General features: G+C 39.2%; 1 protein-coding gene across 7 annotated transcripts in view; it reads right to left on the reverse strand.

Moving 5' to 3' along the window:
• Nucleotides 1-6,169: 6,169 nt before the first annotated feature.
• SIPA1L2 (signal induced proliferation associated 1 like 2) overlaps nt 6,170-23,373 on the reverse strand; it is a 147,589-nt gene continuing 130,385 nt past the window's right edge. For 3 of the 7 annotated variants that reach the window (XM_075412187.1, XM_075412184.1, XM_075412186.1), the window contains exons 19-23: nt 18,181-18,312; nt 11,609-11,662; nt 10,546-10,669; nt 8,521-8,602; nt 6,170-7,401 (exon numbers count right to left, since the gene is read on the reverse strand). In XM_075412187.1, coding sequence (XP_075268302.1) covers nt 7,255-7,401; nt 8,521-8,602; nt 10,546-10,669; nt 11,609-11,662; nt 18,181-18,312 — 539 coding nt within the window. In that variant the 3' untranslated portion in view covers nt 6,170-7,254. The remainder of the gene's footprint in view (nt 7,402-8,520; nt 8,603-10,545; nt 10,670-11,608; nt 11,663-18,180; nt 18,313-23,373) is intronic. The other 4 variants (XM_075412202.1, XM_075412195.1, XM_075412211.1 and 1 more) reach the window with 3 other exon arrangements.

Genomic DNA, 23,373 nt, shown 5'->3' on the forward strand with positions numbered 1-23,373 from the left:
GGGCTCGTACCATTAAAAATAAGTGAGCATTTCCACATTGCTTTAAAAAAATGCAGCTTGGGTACTTTTGACAGCTTTCCTAGAGATGAAACATAGTGATTTTTTTTATGGAGGGAATTTGTAACATTTCTTGTAAAACACGTGGACAAGTCACTATTACCATGCTGTTCGCCATTCACTGCAGTGTGGTTTGCTGGCTGCATGGCTTGACAGAGAACCTGTGGTGCATTCAGGAACTATACACTGGGCCGTTAAATATGCAAGCCTAGTTATTTCTCTGTTTTTCTCTCTAAGAAGATTATAAAAGCATCTCTATGATGTTATAAAAACATTTAAAAAGGATGCTCCTCGGTGCTAGTCTGAAGATTGATTTCACTTTCTCTCCTTAGGTTTCTTTCAGTCGCTCATATTTCATGTTTTATTTATGCATAAAAAATAAATCAGCGGCTGAACAACTCTGGGTGGCTCTGCAATAACAAACTAGGACAGACTGGGAAGGGAGGTACCGACACACAGTCTTAGCACACTTCAAGAATCCAAGAGGATTTTATGCGCGAACCTTAATAAGGCTGTTTACGGATGATGAAACTCTCCTGTCAGCATCCCTTTAAAGTTTCCCCACATAAATATCAACAATATTGCTGGACAATTGGCGAGACGTTAGGAGGCTTACTGCATGCTGTGCCGTGAAGCTATCTAGTTTTAAAGAGCAAATGACTCATTTAATAGATATGGTTCTGTTGAAAGAACATTCTTCAGAGCTTAGTAAGAGGTTTAAACCACATTAACATTAGAAATCAATGAGCCAAAAAACTGTGGACTACTGAGGTCATGGTTAATAAAGAAAGACTTCAATTTTATTTTCATATCCTGCTTTTGGTCTAATCGCTTGACCTCATTTTTAAACATGGTCTGGATGTAATTCACCAGTCCACACAAAGGGACGGATTCTTTTTCCCAGTTTTATTCTCCACAGTAATTTCAATGATATTAAACCTGATTTACATGGGAGGAACTGAATATGTTTGTTGATATTTTCAAGCAAATCAGCCACCCAGCCCACAAAGCACAGGCCAATTTAAAGGAGCCACGTGGAATTTTCCTGGCTACATGTTACACAGCTTCGGTTGGCTACGTAACACTAAGATACACAGGAACGAGACCATTGTTTGCTTTCTCCTTTGGATGGCAGATTACTCACTCCTCAGTGTCCCAGCCAGCGCAGACTGGAACTGATGGCATGGCATTTCCTTCCCTGGAAACAGGGTTGCCTCTGGTCTGCATGCAGACTGAAAGCACGTTGAACACATTTTTATACCAATTAGTGCTGATGTTTAAGATCCCCTACTCATGCACAGGCATTTCAGCAAACAGGTTTCGAACTGTTCCAGCTCTGAGCCACCCTGAAGTTCCTTTGTAAGTTTCCTAACAGGAGAAGGCACAGAAAAGAAGAAGACAGGATATTTATATCTTTAAAAGCCCCCTGTATTTCCTAGAAAACGATGACATTGCAAGTCTGATGGAGCTGTTTGTTTAGTGCTTATTTTTACTGAGAAAGTCAGCTCTTCACAAGGGAAGGAAAGACCAAGAATCTGGGAGCTGCATGGCAGGAAACAGTCAACCTCGAGCACAAATGGCTTCAAGTTGCACTAGTGCTAGAATATAATTCCTGGAGCACTGTTATTACACGCAGGAGAAACATCTCTTGTTGAAAAGAAACACCGTGTCTTGGGTTTGTGAAAGGAACATCCATCATCTTGAATAAAACTTCTGTGTAGAGGGAGAAACACAGCACTGATGAGAATGCAGATATCTCAGGTTTCCATAAAAAATTCTTTGGAAGATATTATCTGACAAAGTTATGCCTGAGCTGAAAGTGAGACAACAGTGTTCGCAGTAACAAGAACCTCAGGTGGCTAGACCAGTGTATTTACTACTGGACAACTTTAGGGTCACTTCTTTATTCTATTTGTAACAGCTTTGGTCACTCTGATAGTCACACACTTTCATCAGTTTCAAAATACAAAGCAAAGGCGAAAAGGGGCGAGCTTCTACTGCTTTAAATTCAGGGGGTTTAGTCTAACCAGCACCACCGCTCAGAGATGAAGTCAGAACAATCCGAGTGCTTTCTCCCAGATTTCCGTCAGGGCTAGCTCACGACAAAAGTTTGTTCCCAAGATGATCTCACAATTGCTTTGTAGGTTCCAAACAGTGGATTTACAAAAGATAAACAAGTTACAGAAACATTCCCTCTTCTAGTAAAGTTCTAGTCTTTGGACATAGAGTCCATCTGCCATCAATAAAAGCACCATTCGTATATTGCCCATGATCACTGCCGGTGCTCTTCGCATGTCCCACTTTCTGACATGGCATGTTTTTGTCTCCTTACCCTCCATCATCTCTCCTCAGATTTATTTTAAACCCTTCCAGATGATGTCTAGGCACAAGGACACCTGAACTGGTATCAACAGCATACTCGGTAATCTTTTTTTTTCTATTACATTGGTCAGAAAATGCCCATCTGCTGGTCTTCAGCTTTAGAGTTTTAATGATTTGCTATTGAATGGCAGGAACACAGAAAAACACGAAATGGATTTACAGCCTTTCTGCAGAACTAACACACTTGTACTGTTCATGTCTCAGCCCCAGTTTGTTCCAGTGAGGCCAAAGTCAATAGGACTATGACTAGATTAATTCTGCGATGCTATACAGCAAAGACGACTTTAAATATCAATGCTTAGTGGAGGAAAAAGACTCGCATGTTCAAAAAATGGAACAAAGGACATAAAACTATTTCCCTGGAGAGGTCAATAGAATAAATAGGAATCCAACACTGGCATGTTTGAAACCTTCCAGTGATTTCTAGAGGGAAAGCTACGGGCAATTTGGCCTGTCCGTTCCATTCTCTGGTCCTGCTGTGTCCCCGTAAATTGGTGCGACAGCCAGCAATGTTGGATGTCTGTCTGAAAGGAGACTCAAAATAAAACCTAAGAAAGTGTCCTCTCTATCCCTCACTCCCTCTTTTTTTTTCCAGCTGCTTCACTGGTGAAGGTTTTTGAAATCTGCTAGGTACAGTTATTTTGGAAATACACATTCTTGCCTGGTTGCTTCACCCGTGACTCAAGAACTGATTCAGAAAGCTGGGACTTTGGTAAGACAGCGCGTGACTTCAGCCTGCAAACCAGAAAATGGACATTTGCAAGGCTGGATGGACCTGGACCTGCCTCGCTTGCTGCTCTGCAGCCACTGGGGAGAACAAGGGAGGAGCAAAGACTGCAACATGCTCAGGCCCTGCCTCTCCACGGCTTTGTCTCAGCCCAAACTGACTTGTCCCTGGCTGTCCAGACCAGGGACCTACTGAAGAAATTTTCCTTCTGGCTCATGTGCCATTAGGTTCTTCTTGAGAGAAAAGCAAGCAAACATGGCGAGAGAGTGAAACAAAGGACGTGCAAGGAACCGAATTAAAAATGCAGCCTGTGTGCATGGGGAAAATTGCTGAGAGAAAGATTTATATTCCTGGCAAATTTATTTCCAGGATTGCTGAAGTCTATCTGTTCCTCTCAGTTTGCACAATCCGCTCCCAAACATGCAGAAGCAAGCATTTGTTTGCTTTGGAATTTAAAGACATTCTTTTTCTTCTAGTCTTTGCTGTGGAAGAGAGAAGCTGGGGTGAGAAATAATTTGGTTTGGCAGTAATTAATGAGTCTGATGGCTTCAAATTGTACAACACCAGTTCCTGAAATTCACTGACTTCTATGTTAGAACCAGTCAGCACAGGGAGCTCAAGAAACGCTGCAACAACAACACAATGCACTTAGCAATTCTCTTCTGTTTTCCAGATTGAAAATTGCTTTCCTAAGCAACTGCTCTACAATAAACTAGTTTGTATTACAAGTATTTTAAACATTTTTCCTACATAATTGGATTTTAGGCACAAAAAAACTTACCTGTTTGAGAACTTGTATTAAATAATACAGAGAGAATGTAGCTAGCTTCTGTATAAAGCTATCATATGCCTAAACCACAGCATGATTACGCTCTCAGGAATATAAAAAATACCAAAAAATATCCCTTATGTGATAGTGGTCTCAGAAAAAAAAAATACATGATGAAAGACAGTCCACATTGTGAGAAATGTCTCAGTAAGGATCCCTTCAATAAAGACCTACATATAAATCAGGGTGCCACTTTTAAGGCAGAAACAGGGCATTTTGTAATTTTGCCATGATTTTTAGTTGTCCCTTTTACAGAAGTAAACAGCCGTGTTGGCTCACGTTTGATTTCTGCATCTCTACTTCACAGCACAACCTGCTGTGCTGGGAAGACTTTGTTGACATTTAAACCACTTCCATATCACTGTTATAACTCCACTCACAAACACATCTTTGAAGTGAATTGTCCAGACATCCCCACTTACTCTGCTTTGCCTCGTATGGTTCAGTCTTAGCGCACAGAGCTTCCAAAGCTGAGCCAGAGCCCACCTAACACCCGACTTCAGCCACTAAAAGGTGTCCAGCCATGGGACTGGACAGGAAAGTGCCTGAAAGCTCTCCACCCCCAAAACCTGGGTTAGCAACCCTCCAAATTCTCCTAGTGCTCCACACTAGTTGCTCATCCAGACTTCGCCATTGCCTCCACCTGTCTAGAACACGCATTCTTGTTAGCAAAATGTCTCCATGGGGCTTATTCTTAAGAACCAGTTAAGATGTCCAATTAAATGTCCTTTACCTATGCCAAAACTGTGTTACGGTCTCTGATAAATACTGCATACACGTCATTAACACAGTAGCTGCCAGACTAAAAGCTTTTTTCCCATGGTAAAAGTTACTTCAGGAATCATCACGTGCCTCTGACAGAACCGCTGTTGTCAGCAAAGGGAATAAGAGACTTGTAGACAAAGTTTTCTGTCATTTCTGGAAATAAAATGTTTTGAATTGGATGGCAAAAGAAGAAAGAACTACTGAAAATCCTTCTTGCTCAGGTAGTTACAATAATGCTCATTATTAGTAACTGAGAGATCAAGAGCTAAAATGAATATTGGACTGTGAGCTCTTACGCAAACCCAGCCGCGTCCCTTCAGCACCAGCTGATTCTCCAGCTCGCCTCCGTCAGCAGGGCTTCCCAGAGGGGACAAACCAAGACTCGCAGCGACAAATGGCGCGCCTTGTTCAGCTCTGTTACTTGGCAAGGTCTCCAGCCAGATGGGTTCGCTAACGACTCCTGTAAGGTGCTTAAATCAGAATCCAGCATAACACATGACTGCCATGTTTAATTACTCTGTTGATACAGCTTAATGGATATCATTCGGTATGTAAGAGCCAGAGTTTTTGATGAAAAATACAAGGACAAAATAGTCTTTTTCATTGAATGTAAGGATCCCAAAGCCTTGACTCTCTGCCCATGTGTAACCCTTTCCCGAGAGCATTCATTCAGAACAATTATTATAGCAGGGACAGACATTTGTTCAATTTCCAAAACATTTCTTAGCCAATATGTGCAGTAACAATGGACACAGAATTTTACTTGCATCTGTTCAATGTATTTTTTAACTATTCAACAATTTTCTGTAGGTTTGTCTCTGCAGCACTCAGCCGCTGAAAGGAAACTGGGATACAACCAGGAGCTTGAACTATTGTTTTTCTCTCTCTCAGAACCATAGCTTAAAGGTGCTCATTAGCTTCATTTCGTTTTACAAAACTGTACTTTTTGGGTGCAGACTTTAAGCTCAGCACCATACACGAAACATCTCACCTATGCTACCACTGCAATCAAATCCTCAACAGCAGGCACCAGCAGCTGGCAAGCTACTTGCTGCCACAACTGACGTAAAGCAACGTGAGAAAACAAGACCCCTTCTGAAAACCTTCTTTAGGACATCTTTTCGGGTAACGAATTTATCTTCTCCTGGGTCACAAATCAATGCCTGTGGACAGCCAAAACAGCTTTCGTTCCTTGACCCATGAAGCCACCTCCTCACTTACAGGCCAGGACGCGCCAAAGAAACTAAATCTGACAATGTTGACAGTCCCTTGCTGGTACCAAGGGGTCACGAGAGCTTGGGGGGGTGGGACTGTCTCTGGGTTGCAAACCTAGGGAGCGGGCTGAGCAGAAACCTGAGCTGTTACTGGTGACAGCGAGTAGAGATGACACAAGATAAAATAATTCAGGTTTAGATTTTTAACGTTTATTAAAAAAGCAGGATGTATGTTCATTTCAAATTAAACAGTTAAAAATGTTAAAGCATACAAACAAATCAATTGTGTACTAGCAGCATCCAATTGTTAGAATTTTCTAGAACTCCTCAGTACAGTCTCAGCAAGCTCAGAATATTACAACTTGCAACCAACTGACCTCACCATAGTGCAGATAAAACAAACTTTATAAAAACAACAATTTAAGGTTAAATAAGCTTAAATAAAGGCGTTAAATACAAGACACTTGATCAAAGCTTCTGTACAAAGATAAACAAATTTGGCATTGTACAATTGATTGGCTGGCTCACGCCGTACATGATTCCAATAGTTAAGCAGTGGAACTGTTTAGCTGAACACCAACTATACAAAAGTAACTGAAGTTGGGAATGGGCTAACCCCAGTGAGCCATTTACAAGGCATGTGTATTATTAGAAAATCAGAACACTGTTTATATTCAGGCACCATTTGTTCCTGCAAATAAATAATCTCTAACGTATCTGCATCCAAACTAGTGTTAAACACATCAGTGCTAACATTTTATAAACACAGCTTTGTGACTATTCACTATACCTCCATTCTTATTGCTATGACAATGTGGACTGTGGAAATAAAACTACTGTACATACAAAAAAATAGAGCACCTTTTAAACATTAAAGTATATGTCTGGTTATTCTTTTTATCTTACAATACCGAAGCTCAAGCTAATGTAAATTGCTTTAACATCTTCACCAGCGCACCTGAAATGCAGGAACTAAAACCCCAAATATTCCTCTTCAGGCAAGCCCCAGCCAGAGCATCTTCTAAAAATGTCTAAAATGACACTAAGGATTTTTTACATTCATCTGCACACAAACAAATATCTGCTATTCTCTGCTTTCTTCATATGAATTTACAGACCGACTGCCACAGTCCTCTCTCCTTTTCAGATGAATAAAGCTGGATAGAGAATGTAGCAGAAACACCTAAAATGGATTGTGAACACAGTGAAATTATTACCCCGCTAATTCAAAAAATACAGCTGTTACATTGTTCAAATAAGCATTTTCCAGGGGCCAGCCATTAGGATTTTTTGTCTATCGTATTGAAAAACCATTCCGTAAACTTCCTCAGTTGAGCAGCCGCTGTTTGAGACTCCTCCTGAAGCCTCATGTTATCTTGTCTCAGATGCTGTACCTCTGCTTGGAGAACTGCCTTGTCCTGTTTCTCCTGGTTAGCAAAGACACAGGTTGAATAAAGTGAGTAGTCGTGATGGCAGCATTTCGTGTTGCTGTTAATATTTCTGTGCAACTCTTACAGCTATATTTTGCTGAGCTCCCTAATCCACTCTGACAGCTACTAACCGTAAGTTAATTCCCCAACTATGCTCTGACTACCTCATTCATTCTGAGAAAATATCGCAAGTTGCGTCAGGGGAGGTTCAGACTGGGTATTAGGAAAAATGTCTTTACTGCAAGGGTGGTCGGGCATTGGACCAGGCTGCCTGGGGCAGTGGTGGAGTCCCCATCCCTGGAGGGGTTCAAAAACTGTGTGGATGTGGCACTTCAGGATATGGCATAGCAGGAATGGTGGTGTTGGGGTGACGGTTGGACTTCACAATCTTAGAGGTCTTTTCCAAGCTCAATGATTATATGATTCTATGATAATAAGAAAACTAGATGCTACTTTAATACAAAAATTAGAGGAGTTTCTGCCATTTAATAAAAAAAATTTGAGCACTAAAAGGATAAGAAGCTTTTAGCTACTACAAATCATATGTGAGAGCCCAAGCGATAAGGAATTGATCTCAAGCATATGTTAAGGAAGAAAAATAACTAATTTCCAAATTTTCCCTTACATGACCATTTTCTTACCAAAAGCAGTCTCATTTCTACCAGTCCTGGCATTGTCGTTAGATCAGAAATCAGACAGCAAATGAGACACAAAGCCAGTCATGGTTACGTCATCAAGACACTACCAGGCAACAAGGATGACAAATCTGGAGTGTTAACTGCTTAGCAATAGTGCTGTAGTGTCCATATCCCTATCCTTGGTTAAATCCAAGGTGCCATAAATGGAGATAAGCGTCTCTCTCTTTCCGGGGTATGACTGTACGTAGGACAGTTTTTCTGGAGTGAAGACCCATACACTAGTCAGCCTTGGGGCAGCTTGTTCACACAACCACAGGACCTTCTGCACCTCAGCGTTCTCATCAACCACTGGGCTCTACCATTCATTAATTACACTATCTAGTTTAACTGATGCACTGTTTTCAAGGCCTTGATGAACTTTGCATAAAAACTGAACTATTCAAGCTGGAGAGTACAAACATTGCTCCTGATCTCTTACCTTTCTCAGGTCGGTCTGTAGCTGCCGGAGGATGACCTCTAGCTGGTTTACTTTTCCAGTCAGAGTACTCGGAGCGTGTTCCCTGTAAAGTAAACCACTACCTTCACTCGGGGTTAAAACCATTTTCTCCTCCAGCTTTCGCAACATAACACTTTTAGCAATCGCAAAGGAACCAAATCAGTTTAGCATAGTTAGGAAAACACAGACAAAACCAGCATCAGCCAAAGACTATTACTAGAACATAACCCCGTTGCTGCAATATCTGAAATATGACGCTGCCTCTCATGCAAATCGGGGAGAAATTAGAACGATTTTAAGCAAGAATGCTTTAGGAATTGTTTGCACACACCCTGACAGTGCAAGTCAAACTTGCTGCTAAACGGTGTGCCAAGAACATTTGTTAACAAGCTGCTTTCTGATAAGGGCTGTCCTAATCCGCAGCAAGCTGCAGCAGCAATCACTGCAAACCAAAAGAGCTGCTAAGAGCTCTTCTGTCTGGTCTGCAGTTGTGTCATTTCCAGTAAAGGATAAACCTATGGCTTTATGGAGACAAATATTTTGTTTAAAGGTCAAAACATATGAAATATTGCCCCAGGTTAATCAAATGCATGGCTGCAGGAAAATACTGAGAACAGCTGCTGTTTTCTGTACCACAATGAGCACTGTGGGAGACAGTTTCATAGATGTTGAAGATGAAATTAGCCATAATGTGAATCATTTTATCTAGAGGAGACAAGCTGAAGAGAGAAGCTTTATACACAAAGCTGAATTAGCTACTCCACACAAGTGCACAAATCTGACAGATTGGCCGATGCTAAAAGTGGAACATCCTTAGCAGCCTTTTGCAATCCTTACTGATCACTAGGCTGGGGAAAGGTGGGGACTTAGAAGTCATTACCATAAATGCACTTTACCATGTAAGTAAGTTAATTTGTGTCAAATGGGTTGAAATAAAAATGTGATAGTCTAACAAGCAAGAAGACTTTTCCTTCCATTTGCTGTTCTTCCACTCCTGCAGCTGAAGAGTAAAACTAATCAAAGATGTGTTTTTCCTTTAAAGTGTGCTAGTGGACAAATTATACTGCTGAATGTGTGGTTTTTAACAAGTAAACTCCTGACAGCAGTGAAGACAAGGGGCAGCGGGGAAAGAAAAGAAAAGAAAAGAAAAGAAAAGAAAAGAAAAGAAAAGAAAAGAAAAGAAAAGAAAAGAAAAGAAAAGAAAAGAAAAGAAAAGAAAAGAAAAGAAAAGAAAAGAAAAGAAAAGAAAAGAAAAGAAAAGAAAAGAAAAGAAAAGAAAAGAAAAGAAAAGAAAAGAAAAGAAAAGAAAAGAAAAGAAAAGAAAAGAAAAGAAAAGAAAAGAAAAGAAAAGAAAAGAAAAGAAAAGAAAAGAAAAGAAAAGAAAAGAAAAGAAAAGAAAAGAAAAGAAAAGAAAAGAAGAGTAATGTCTCCCAGAGCACTGGGAATAATTTGAAGAACTGGGCAGTTTGGCATAAAAGTTTCCTGCAGTCCTCAGGTACAGGTTCTCTTGATTAATTTACCTCTGTACAAATGAAAAATTATGGATTTGCGAGTAGCAAATAGTTGCAAAAGATAGGTAGGAACGCCTGTTTCAAGGTCTGAGACATTTGCTGCAGATAAAGGTACTGCATACTACAGAGTTGAGCTCCTGTTACCGGTTCCATCCAAATGAAAATAGAAATAAGCATAACAAATTATTATTCTACAGGAGGTATACAGCAAAGAATTTGATTAGCTGAAACTCTGAATCTAACTATACTCTGCATTAGAGGCCTTTTCTGGTACGAGAGCTTTATCTGACAGTACGACAAATTTTGTAGACAGAACTGCTCAGAGATTGGTTCCAAGAAACAGCATTTTTCAAAATTAAAGAAAAGGTCAGTCAAGGTAACAGGTCTGCCATCAAATAGCAGTGAAACATCCATACAGGCAATCCGACATTCAACATTCAGAGACAATCTTTTCTTAAAATATTTGTGTAAGAAATGCGCTCTAATTTCGACATACCCAGTAGCCTCAAGGAAATCTTTCCCATCTGTGGGACTCTCATCCAAAGGTAACTCTTGTGCTCCTTCCAAGCCCTGAGCTTGCTGCATATCATTCAATGTACAAAAAGATGCTACTCTCTGATCTGTAAAAAAGTAACATGAGGTTATATTTAAAGCTGGACAGATACACAAAATAAAAGGCTGAATTACAGCCATTATCCTGGTTCAGTCAGAGAAATGGATGTAGGTTTCTACATCACAGCTTTGAAGATAATCAGCAGATGTAAAGTATATTCCAGCTAGCTGGCTTCCCCACATCTGCATCCAAAGGCAACCCCAAAGCAATTTTTTGTCTCTATCAGCAGAGTAAGACAGATTGGTTCGGACCAGTTAATGCTGATATGAACAGTAAATTGGCCTTGATGAAATCTGCAGAAAACTGTTTGAGAATTCAGGGCCACAACCAATGACAATAATAATTCAGCAAAAAGGTTTGCATTTTGCATGGACTTAAAGCCACCAAATTGCTCAGAAATCCGCATTGTTCATTTTGTACTGATTTACTGTCTCAAGCATTCGCAGAACCTAATGGCAGTCTGCATACTTGAAAAACAATAAATTCATGCTATTTTTATCAATTGAGGTTTTGTTATATATATTACTAAGGCACGCTATTATCTACATTGGATTCCAAGAGAACACAACCTAATGAGTACAGATGTAATTACCTATGGATATACAGTGTGGTTGCCAAAATACATCAGTCACCACGTAATAGAAGTATGTCATGCAGATCATCATTGCACAGAACAGGAGTGATGCATTCATTAGGATTTAATTTGTCGTCTTTAAAAGAAAATAAACCATATTCTGTGGAGACTGATTTAACTTCTTTCCATCAAACAAAATCCATGTCTGTAGGCGTATATAAATTCTGGCGACAACATGCCTGCCTTGCCCTTTTCTCCCCTCGCTCTGCCACCCCGCGGGCCCGAAGCTTGCATTATCATGCAAACGTGCAAACATAGGAAATATTAAAGAAAGTTTACAAAAGGCAAAAGTCATCAGTCCCAGACCATCACCTAGAAACGGCGTGTGATGACAGAACGGCCCAAATTCTTCATCTGAGTCAAAACCTGGAATAAGATTTAGAATGTTCCTATGAACAAGAGAGTCCATCCCCGGCGGGGCGGCCGTGGCCCTGGCGCGCAGCAGAGCGCTCGCCGCGCGGCTCGCGCCAGCCCTCGCTCTCGGCCTCGCCACGCCGATTTTACACGACGCTGACGGCGCGGCGAAGCACGAGGCGTCACGCCCCGTGTCTCTGACAGCAGTACCCAGCGTCGCGACACGGCGTAAGCAAAAAGACAGCCCGCCAAACTCTCAGCGCCCCGACAGTGAGCACCGGCCAGATCATTTGAACTGGGAAGCAAATTTTGGTTTAATAGTTCTACCAAACAAAAACAGGCGATCACTAAAAAGCTTGTTAAAGGGTGGGTTGCTTTTTTTTTTTTTTTTTAATAGTTTTAAGGAATAGCAAAGATTGACATTTCATTTTATAATATAATAAAGAAAAGTTGCATGTCATTTTTTGTCCAGTTTTAAAGACCACAGCTCATCTCCCCTGCTCTTACCCTTATTTCTGCCTAGGGACAGATCTCAGCAAATACAAACATGACTTTCTCATATGTGCCGACAATAAGGTAAGAACATAATTTTAAACACATTATCAATGACATCATTTATAGATTTGAATCTTATTAAGATGAACAGATCTAATTAGCACTGATAAGCTAACACTAGTTTCCCAGGTCAAACGCGGTACGTAGGCCAGAAACAAGACTGGGTAAAGAATCAGTTCAAAGTACATCTCTAATTACTGATTTCACCTTTATACCGTCCACATTTTCATTACCACTTGATAGGAGAAAACAAAGCCAGCAACAAATGTGATGCTGTTGGTATTTTTTCTACGGCCAACACCGCACGACATGCAACATTGTGTCCCAGAGGCAATTCTACTGTGATATGAAAAAATCTGAATTTTCCTCCCTCGGCTGAGTAAGCTTAACTAAAGAGAATGGCCACTGGTCTGGTTTATTTTGTCAGCTGAGAATACATGTTGTCAGTTTGATCTCCCCAGCAGTATTTGAAAGCATCCTTTTCTTAGTGGATAAAAGCAGATGCAAGAACAGGTACATGCAGCTGTTAATGAAAGCACGTGATGCCATTTTTAAACACAGTATTTTAAAATATTTTCATATCATTACAACACACAACAAATATAAAAACATGGGTGCTTGCAATGAATTATAACCTGTGGATTAACTTTTTCTTCCTTGTGTAATCCTTAATGAATTCCAGCTCCACATAATTTAAAAATAATATTAACACTTAGAGTAGGAAATTAATTGTTACGCCTTTTCTATTTTCCCATTATACCTTAAACATATTTTTCCAATATTCATATCCTCATAAAATATGAAACCTTATTCTCCCATTCACCAAGTAAGGAATAACGTCATTACACGGCCACTAATAACGAGAAGTCTCCAATCGTATAATGTATTATGAAAATTCCTGTGTTGCTCTTCACAGAGTAGTTCCTTAACATTCCAAAGCCAGGTTAGCATCAAAATCATTCTCTGAACAAGTTAGTAACACAATAAATCTCTGTAGTAACTAGCACATCAACCACATCTTGGACTACCAAAATATTTTGCCTTTGAGTATTTTTCAAGTACTTTTAAAGACTATTTTATTTTCAGTAACTATATCAAATCTCACGGATGTCCACGTAAGTATTCATACTTATCAACAGTTTCACCAATTCACTATTTAAATCAGAACTGTTTCTAAAGTGGAATTGTGGTGACGGTTGAACTTCTGCTTCAAAGAGCAAAATTCTTCTACTGATTTTTGCTTTATTTGTTCTTAACAGAATTGGCCTGACTGTACATTCATGAAAATGAAGTCAAAGCCACCTTCACTGACAGTTCATTTTTTGAAAGAAAAATCAAATGTATTTCTGACAAGGATGCTGTAGACATAAGTTCCGCTTCCTCCAAACTACAGGGACACCGCCGATTCAATGCAAGTGATATGTGCATACTAAACAGGAGAAAATCTCTCAGCTCTTATTTTGATCCGGGACTTCCTTGCCAAACCCCACACAGGACCCATGCATAGAAAACTATTTGCAAAAATATCTTGCTGTTTACATCAAAAGTTTAAGCAACAGTTGACTTAGCAATAACAAAGATGGGACACAATTCATATCTAAAAGTAATAAAAATGTGCTTTTCTAACCACTAAGAATTTGAATCTGGCTTTTCATTGTTCCAGACCCCCAACAGAGGCCAGAAAAACCTCCAGACAATTTTGACGTACCAGAGAGCAGAAAAGGCTAAAACGAGCACAGCACATGAAGCCGCTCTCTCATTATTAAGGCAAAGTCTACCCACAAAAACACCCTGACATATGCACTGCAGCAAAAAGTTACACATGCATGCACTAAAAATGACCAAATGTTAACTAAATATTTTCATTTCTTCTTTTTCTAGCAGTATAAAATACTAATTTGGTTAAAATCATTATCTCTCATGCTGAATGCTTCACTTCTTTCTCATTATGTTATGTGTAGCATTACTTGCATTAAGCTATAAAGATTTTAAATGGAAGTATTAAAATAATATTAATTACAGCAGCACAGATGTTTCTGCAAAGATAAACTGAAACACTGCATTCTGACTGGCACTAGTAGATGTTCATAAAAACAATGTGGGAAAAAAAAATCACAAGTTGAACACACCTATTATAATGAACTAAATCAGACATCAAAGGGACTTTCTTAGGCTGTTAATTCCCACAACATCATATACCAAACACTAAACAGCTTTTTTTCAGCGCAGTAAACCTAGTTTAAAGTAGCACAAATAGTATAAAGTTCTATTCATAATAATAAATTTTTATATTTGTATCAATTCTCTTCTGTAATGACAGTAACAGGTCTGAACATCTAGAAAGGTTTCTCCTTTTGTTCCCCAAAACACCAAAAGGATCCAAAATCAGCCATCAGCAACATAATACACCAGTTGAAAGCCAGTCCTTCTTCCCTAACTTGGACATCTATTGGAAGGATAATAGAAATAGAGAATTGAAAATACATTCTCTCCTTTACCCTTTTTCTTTTCTGAGATTTCTCTGTTCTTTTTCTAATTTGGTTTTCCAATTTATTCTATAAATCTCCATACCTTTATCTTTACTCTGCTCAACATGCTTGCTTTCTTTTTACTTCTCTAACTTCTCCGTTTTCACCCCAAACGCCCTCCCCCAAACCCTACCTCTTTTGCTGTACAGTCACATCCAGTTCCATCTATTTTTTATCGTTTCTATCAGGGACGGATACAAAAATATTACAGCAGTGTCCTTCTGGCATGTCAGCTGCTCCCTGGTTACTGTCTCTGCAGCGCCCACCACAACGTGAGAAGGGAACTGGAAGTAGCCTGTCCTTGTATGAACGTAATGGGAGCATACCCCTTGCTATGGACTGCACGCATGCTGAGGATGATCTCTGGATAAATGTCAGTCTCAAAACTCTGTCCTGCAAAGGAAGGCAGCGCGAAGACTTCAAACAGCATTGCACTGTCCTCCAGCTTACGGACACTGACCCTCAACAGACATAGCTCAAGCAAAACCCCTTACTGATGCCGCTCCTGGAGCCTGTGGAGCGAACGCCTGCGCAGCTCTCCGTTGCGCCGTGAAGACCTGTCTTAGGAATAGCGGAGGGTTTTCAGGGAAAGTTTGAAGTAAATATTCAGCTCCCCACAAAAGTTCTTGCCAAACAGAAGCAGTGAAAATGAAACCCTCACAAAGTGAAAAGCATTATCAGCATACCTTCAACTAAAAAACAAAAGTAATGACTTACTCCACCCTTATGGACCACAGGTTTAAAAACTGCTGTTCTACATAGGACCAAGCCTTCAGCTGGATAAAAGCTAATACCAATTAATAAACCACCTAATCAACTGTTCGTCTGGGGACAGGGGAAGAAGCTAAAACTGAGACTGCTACACCCATGAGTAAACTCTGAGTACAGATGTTGGTCGCAAAAAATCTTGCTAGTGTATTTAATTCTTAATCCAACTATAGCCAAAATTATAAGCACTTAGAAAGGCTATATTTAACACTAATCGAGACAAAATTGCACTTTAAGGCAGACAGATGAAGGACTGTGGGGCCGACATTGCGGATGTTGAAGCGATCAGAATACGTAAGTTGTCAACATACAACCTAGAGAGATTGTAGGGGAAAAACCCTGACCTTGGAATCAGTTTGGTAATTCTAATAAACCAATATTAAGAAAAGACCCTGTACAAAGAAAAAAATAAAATTAAGTCATGTATCTAGGTTCCAGAACAGAACACAACCTTGAAATATCAAGCTGGCAAAGCCAAACCTAGAGAGCAACTCTAACACTAATTTCCCAAATCAGTATTGAACAAGTCCTATCCATTTTGTGATCTTTTTCACTGAATGGTTGTTTTGGGTTATTTTGAGACAGTCCTATATAAAATGTGATCATATTTCCATCCAGCTTAATAAAAAGATCAAAGCAGTTTTATACTGAGAAGTGGAAAAACTTTAGAATCATCCACACTCTTCTTCAGTTTGATAGAATGCCGAACAGTAGCTCCAAGCTATTTTTAAAAAGTTGAAGCAACTCCGAAGTCAACAACACTACAACACATAAGGAAACTACATCTGCTAATTCATATCCAGTTGTTTTTTATGACTTGCCTCGTAGTAATTCTTTTTTAAATGACTTTCAAATTGTAAGACATAGGATAGAGAAAGTTGAATAAGGGCTTAAAAATTCCATTCTTGTAAAAATTTCAAACTGCAGTACTATGAATTCAGTCAACATATTTTATAAATCATCTAGCATATACACAGATGTCTTTATTGTAGTCCTGAACAGAAAAGAAACACATTCCTTCATACAAAACTACATTATTATTTACTACTTAAATTCTTACAATAATTAAAAAACAAAATCAAACAAGAAAAATTTTCTGTCTTGTGACTCAGACCGTCAGTTCTTCAGCACTATCTACAGATTTATCTAAGATTTTCACAAACACAAGTAAATACTCCTCCTCCCTAGGACAGAGCACTGTGGATAGCTATGCTCTACCCCTCTCTCTCAAATTCAAATGGTGATTACACTCACACAACACTTACCAAAGTGAAATTACTTTCATCATGATATTAAGTAGTAAATATACTGAAAATCTATTAAGTTTTCAAAGAAAGCTAACAGTACAGGAGCATAACTGGTACTGAATGACATTTAATCAGCTGAACTTCAAATTTTTATTAGCATTTAAAAATCTTCTTCAAGTACAAAGTTACAGAATTAGTCATTTACTGATCCAAATCTATTTTCAGTTGTTGAAGATGTCAGTAACAAATAGCAGGATCTTCCCTGAGCAATCAAACAGAGCAATGCCTGGGAACAGTTGTCAGATCCTCACTGTCACAGCAACTCCTGCCAGCCACAACAGGCATGTCTGAGTAGTACTGAATAGTAATGAATGCACACACAGTTAATCAAGTTAAGAAACAATAAAGTACTTTCGATTGCTAATCATCACCGTTGCGTTGGGTTTTTAACAATGCCATTTAAATTAGTACAGTAAGTAGTTCTGAAGAGCTTTTGACCAAACTGAAGTTTAATCACTTCATACTTAGGGAAGGAATCGGGTACCAGAAGACTGATTCCCATGGCTGCTTTTAGTTAAAAAAAAACAACAAACCAAAACCACAGAAGAACATCTGACCACTGAACTTCACAATCAGTTCTCCTCATAAAGCTAGGACCTGTGTCTTATATAACGATGGCTGTGATAAAGTCATCCTTACTCACAGACACTTCTGACTTCCCACACATTCACTAGCGAGAGTAACACCAGTTAAGAAATGTTGGAAATTTTAGGACCACACAGTGACCTACCCAAAACGCCCATTGGAAACAACAAAACACAAACATTCAACTGTCTATATCCATATATACACTCAAACCAACATCACCTTTCTGCATTCAAACATTATGTGTGGGTTTAGCTCTCAGAGAGACAAATGAGGTTTTTTTAGTTAACCTGGTCTTATAATTTAATACTGCAAACCTGGTCTGCATCCTGCACCTCACTTCTGCTATTGGAAAATATAGGATACATTTTTGCTGTTTTTCAAGGGCCTAGTATGAAAACCAAGAGGGACTGCAACATCGTTTGGACTACACATACAGGTTTACAAACACAATACAATAAACTCAGGGAAGTGCTACTCCCAGTTTAATTTTAAACATCTACCTTAAACGCTTTGAATCTCTTCTTCAAAGCACCTGATTTTTCCAGCTGATTACAGAAGGAACTTTGGCCCCTAAGTGGATGATCTAAGATAGATACTGAGAGTATCACGAATACCCCAAATTTTCAGTGATAATCTTCCGCGCTGAGAAGTGATACTGCCAAAAGAACTAAAGGGCTACACAGGCAAAACTGGCTTTTTGTAAATCAAAATGTGGCTATACAATATATATTTTTTAAAAAGTTTGTGTACTGAACATTGATCTTTATTCAAATTTTCCTGTTACCTTCAAACGCGCGTGCGGCATCTACCAGGTGGGACCAGTCTAGCCCTGTGGCAGTGTCTGGCAGGGGCATCAGGCCAGGATCATTGCATTTGGCTTTATCAGATAAGGACCCATCTGAGAACCAGAATTCATCTAAACAATAAACACAATAATTAGTCTTCCTATAACAACAACGTACAATTAATTTTGAAGCTATTATAATGAACTGTAAAAAATGTATAAGCAAGAGTGCTTATCTTCATTTCTCTCGTTTCTGTCTTTTCCTGTTCAATACTCAGTATGGGCGGAACAATTTTTAAACTTTGGCAGAGTAAGATGGGAAGGGTTTCTAAAGGGTTTTTGGTGCCACTTTGCACATGATGCGTTTTTTGCATTTTCACCTGCATGCTGCGTGAGTAGGCAGCATCCATTCTTAAAGCACACCTTATTAAACCTGAGCACTGAGCAGAAAAGTTGGTAGAGACACAAAGTTATATTTTTAATGCGGCTGTCAAACAACATGCAAGATATTTACATGCAGAGCTTTATTCTGAAATTTAAATATTTCAGTTCCAGAAGCAATTTAAAAATATCACCTGCTTTTCTTTCAACGCATATGTACATTCTAGCCTATATCCAAAACTCACTTTGACATTGAAAATACTACCCTATTAGTTTAATATTTGTAGTTGTATATCCAAGGACGTAAGACTTGTGTGCTGATCTCTAAACTCCAGAGCTGTAACACACTGTACACTGTAAAGAGACTGTACATTAATTGAAATGTATACACTATAAAGTTAGTTCAAACACAGCTTTCACTTATGCAGTCTTTTAGAAAGGTACTACGAATGCACATTGTAGTAGAGGAGATGCTAATTTCCATAATTATCTTCAATAGTTTTACAGTTTCCTTATCTAGCCAATTTTCACTCTGATCAAGGTGAACACGTTAAAATGAATACTGCTGAACAGGCCCACAGAGGTTCTTAAAACTGAACATAAACAAACTACATTATTTATAATCACATTTCATCTTAACCATCAAGTTAGTGATACAATAATAGCACAGTCAAGAAAAAAAGAAATTTTGCTTCAGATGTATTAACTTCTGTTAAATATAAAGGTCAAACTAGTAATTTTTCCTCAAACATTTCAGAAGGAAATTTCCATCTAGTTATTCCAGTGATTCAGACTACAATATTTATGAGGGATATTTTTTCCAGGAAAATACCAAACACAAAAATCAACAAAGGAAAAAAAGCACACATACAAGTAGAAGATACATTAGAGTTTAAGAAAATGGCATGTTGTCATTGTCCTGATACCAATGAAAAAGAATACCAAAGTCCATTGGAATTAAAGATTTCTGACCTAAAAAGCCAAAAGCAGTAGCCTGTTACAGAGCATTCTGCTGCACAGAGCAATGATTAGAACATATCATACTCTCTGCACAAAGCTTAAAAAAAAATAAAAAAAATATCAGAAACAGGAAAGTGAAGGAGGTTTGCAATCCTCTCTTAAAAACTAGAAGTCTCACAAAGAAAAAACAAGGCAGAACAAGTAGAAACCTGTTTACTGTGGAATTTATCTTGTTCTACAACTTAGATGAAAGATGCAGTATTGTTATATTACAATTGGAAGTGGCTTGGCAAACTTCTGTAGAAGTATCTTTCAATACCCACTCTTAGCATGCCAAAGTGGATGTTATACGGGATGGAAAATGTAATATACAAATATATTCTACTCATACATCTGTACTAAGATTTTATTTTCAGTTCTTCCTAAACATACATAAAATCTTCTCTAAGGTTACCTTGAGGTGCAAATACATTGGAAGCTCAACATCAGAGCAGTCTCTGAACTTTAGTATATGGCCTGGAAATTATAAGAACCTTATTTACGCAAGTACAAATGGTTTATCCATCCCTGTTGTGGAAAATAAACAGAATGCCTTATTTGAAGGGCTGGCAAGCCCGCTTTTGGTTCTAGACCAGCAGCCCTAAGCGACAGCCCTCGCTTTTGTGTGATCAGCCTACAGAGGTCAATGGTGAAACCTGTCAGGAAGATGCCTGTTCCCAGTGCGGTTCTGCTGCTTTTCCAAATTCAGGTGTAGGAGGGATATATTCACCAGCAGTCATCCTTCATTATGCATTGTCATTGCGAGAACCTCGGTTCACCTCAGGCTGGATCCGCTTCGGTCCTGCGTAAGCCCTGACAGAGCAACTGAGCTGCAGAGAGCCTGCCAGAGTAGAGATCTGAATATTGATAGCTCTGAAAACGCAAGTGCTCATGTTGATGGCTGAAATTATAAGTGGAATAACTGAACAGGCATGAGTATACTGCCACAGAATAACTGAGTTTCAAGATATAAATTATGTGTTCTTCTGCAATGAGGAGGGGAAGAGGAAAAAGGAAAAAAAAGGAGTTCTAATGATACAGGCCTCTTTGTGCTTTTGAATTTCAGAGAATATTGTTTGTATTTCAGGAATACACTGGGTGAGATAAATTATTTCTAGCCTCCTCTATTTGCATTTCTTCCCTGCTCCTCTTACCTCGCTGTTGCCTCCCCTGTTTCTCTGCATGACCGCACATCAGCAGCTGCCTGTTGTCTTTCTGATTTGCGCAAAGGCAGCAAGTTATGCTCGAGCATGCCCACCTCTGCGTCTGCAGGAGGATATACCTGGCCTCGTAGGCCACTACCTTCATTGGTAGTTCACTCATCAGTCATCAGGACTGATTTTGAAGCAGCACTGATTTATCTCTCATTTCCTTTGAGGAAACAATTTAAGTGTTCTCTTTCAGTTTTAAAGATGATTTAATTTGGTGTACTCCTTTTGGCACAAAATCTTTGATCTTGTGCTTTCAGTTATGTCACTACCTACACTTAGGAATTTTCTTTATTTTTATTATTGATACACAAAAGTGTAAAGCATTTTGAAGAGTCCTTATTTTCACCAAAATTGTATGGTCAGTTCAGTTTCCAGCAGAGCTCCTGAACTTGAGTGTCATCAGTCCCACACACCTCTGTATTCAAAGAGTAACTAGTAATACAAAAAGGAGTAAGATTCACCTGACTTAACCTTTTCTATTTCCAAGGCAAGTATCCTGCTTTAGTTGGAACTGCTACTTTTATGCAGAGACTGCAGATCATGAAAAAATATCTGCTGAGTACTCTTCACTTTCTGTGCTCAAACTAGACATGTCATTTAACAAGCAGATTGTCTCTAAAGATGCTGCAGCTGAAGGAACATATCAGATCATATGCAGACATAAATCCCAGTGTCTGCTTCCTGTTCTTCTTTCCTGCAATCAGCAATTATACCTCTGTGGTCCTCTTCAACAACAGCTTCTGCCTGCTGAACCCTTCCTTTCTTCAGTATTACCCAGCGTCGCCCAAAGTCTCCCTTCCGAGATGCCAGCCTGGTAGGAGACTTTCTCATGGACACATGTTCACACTATTGTTACAATAGTGGACGTGTGCTCCCAGTAACCATTTTTTCCTTCCTTTTTGTTATTGAAGATGGTCTCATGTTCTGGTATGATGAACTATGCACTGTGTCAGAATCAGTAACAGACAACACACATACTCCCTCGCTGAGTGAATTATTTGGTCAAGGGCCTTTATGAGCTTAAACTAAGTGAAGCTAACACTGGTAGTAAGCCAGTATAAAGATAAACTTGATGTAATACATAGTTGCAGCTATCTCAGCTGCACATCTGGCAGCATTTGCCCCACAGCATGTATAATCTGAGAAAGTTCACAATTTGCTAGTCTATCATTGCCAAACTTTCCCTTCTCTGCAAGTATCCTGCCCCTTGCTCCTTTCCTCACAGCACGGGGATGTGATGACAGCGTGTCACTTAGGGTAATTTTCCTTCCCCTTTCTTTTTGGAGTGGACCATGGTGCCCGCAATGCCAGTCAGACTGACTCTATGTGCCTTCCTGGGTATCTGACTTGTGTTGTTACACTGGTTCTGTATCAGTGGTTCTCACTGTTTTCGTTCTTTCCCTGGTATTTCAGCTGCCATGACTTTGCAAGATGGGGATAGATTTGTACCTGCAACCACGTATGGCATGCCAGAATCACTCAACATGAACAGCACTCTCAGTTAGGGCATCTTTAATGTCCCCACAGTAAAATTCCAGAGTTCTCAGCTACACGAGTTGTCCTTTCTGGTTTAAGTTATAAATAAGACAAAATGAAATAAGTCTTTCTACATTTGTGTACTGTGTGCAATGAACAGCACTCAACTGTCAGAGCTTGCATTTCAGGCTTTATCGAAAGCAACTTTTTTCACTTCACTTCCCCCAGTGATAAAATAATTAAAAAAATCCCATAGCTTCATTTTCTCATCTCCTTCCCACGGTCAGCACTGCATACAGCTGAGGTTCCTGTTTCCGTATTTGCAGGGTTGTTCTGTCTGACAATTCTGATTTCCCAGTGAACTGAAAGTTCAGGTTGCCTATTATGCTTTGGTTTTGGTGCTGCCTTGCTTACCTATTCATCACACTCTTTTCCTTGCTAGAGGGGTCTCGCAAGACTTGGTGCTGCCACAATATTTCATGTACCACATGCTGGGTAATAACATGCAAGAATGTGTCTTTCTAAAATTAATTCCAGCCAAAACCACACTATTTACACTGATTTCTGTAAACTTTAAATACCCGTAAAATTAGAATGTTTTAAGATCACAAACATATGTATTTTACAAAAGACATTACTATGACAGCTAAGAATCCCGATATCTGAAACTACAACCTCAAGCTAAAATTATAAATGAAAAAGACCCCTCTCACCTCACCACAGCTACTAAATGCAAATACTTGCTATGGCCCGATTACAAAACCTTCCTAACAAGAGCCAAAGTTAGTTTTTTATATGGAGATACTGACTAACCTTATTTTGAAAACAAAGGTGTGCAATACATGATGTGTTTGTTTTCAGAGTGTAATTCCAGATAACCAATTAAATCTCATGTGAAACAGCCACCAAAAAAGATCCTACATTGCTGGCATTGAAAGGCATTTTTCTAATACAAAACCAGAAGCAGAAAATAGAGGTTGTATATGAAAATAGCATGAACTACCTTGGACATCAACAACCAGCTTCATTTTGATGGACAGGATACTAAGTTTGATGTTTTTTCCCAGCTATGTGTATAAATAACTTTCTGAATTTAAAAAGCAGCAGGAGTGGAAAATAAGGTCTA

This window comes from Opisthocomus hoazin, chromosome 2 (assembly GCF_030867145.1).
Source record: "Opisthocomus hoazin isolate bOpiHoa1 chromosome 2, bOpiHoa1.hap1, whole genome shotgun sequence".
NCBI classification, from domain to species: Eukaryota; Metazoa; Chordata; class Aves; order Opisthocomiformes; family Opisthocomidae; genus Opisthocomus; species Opisthocomus hoazin.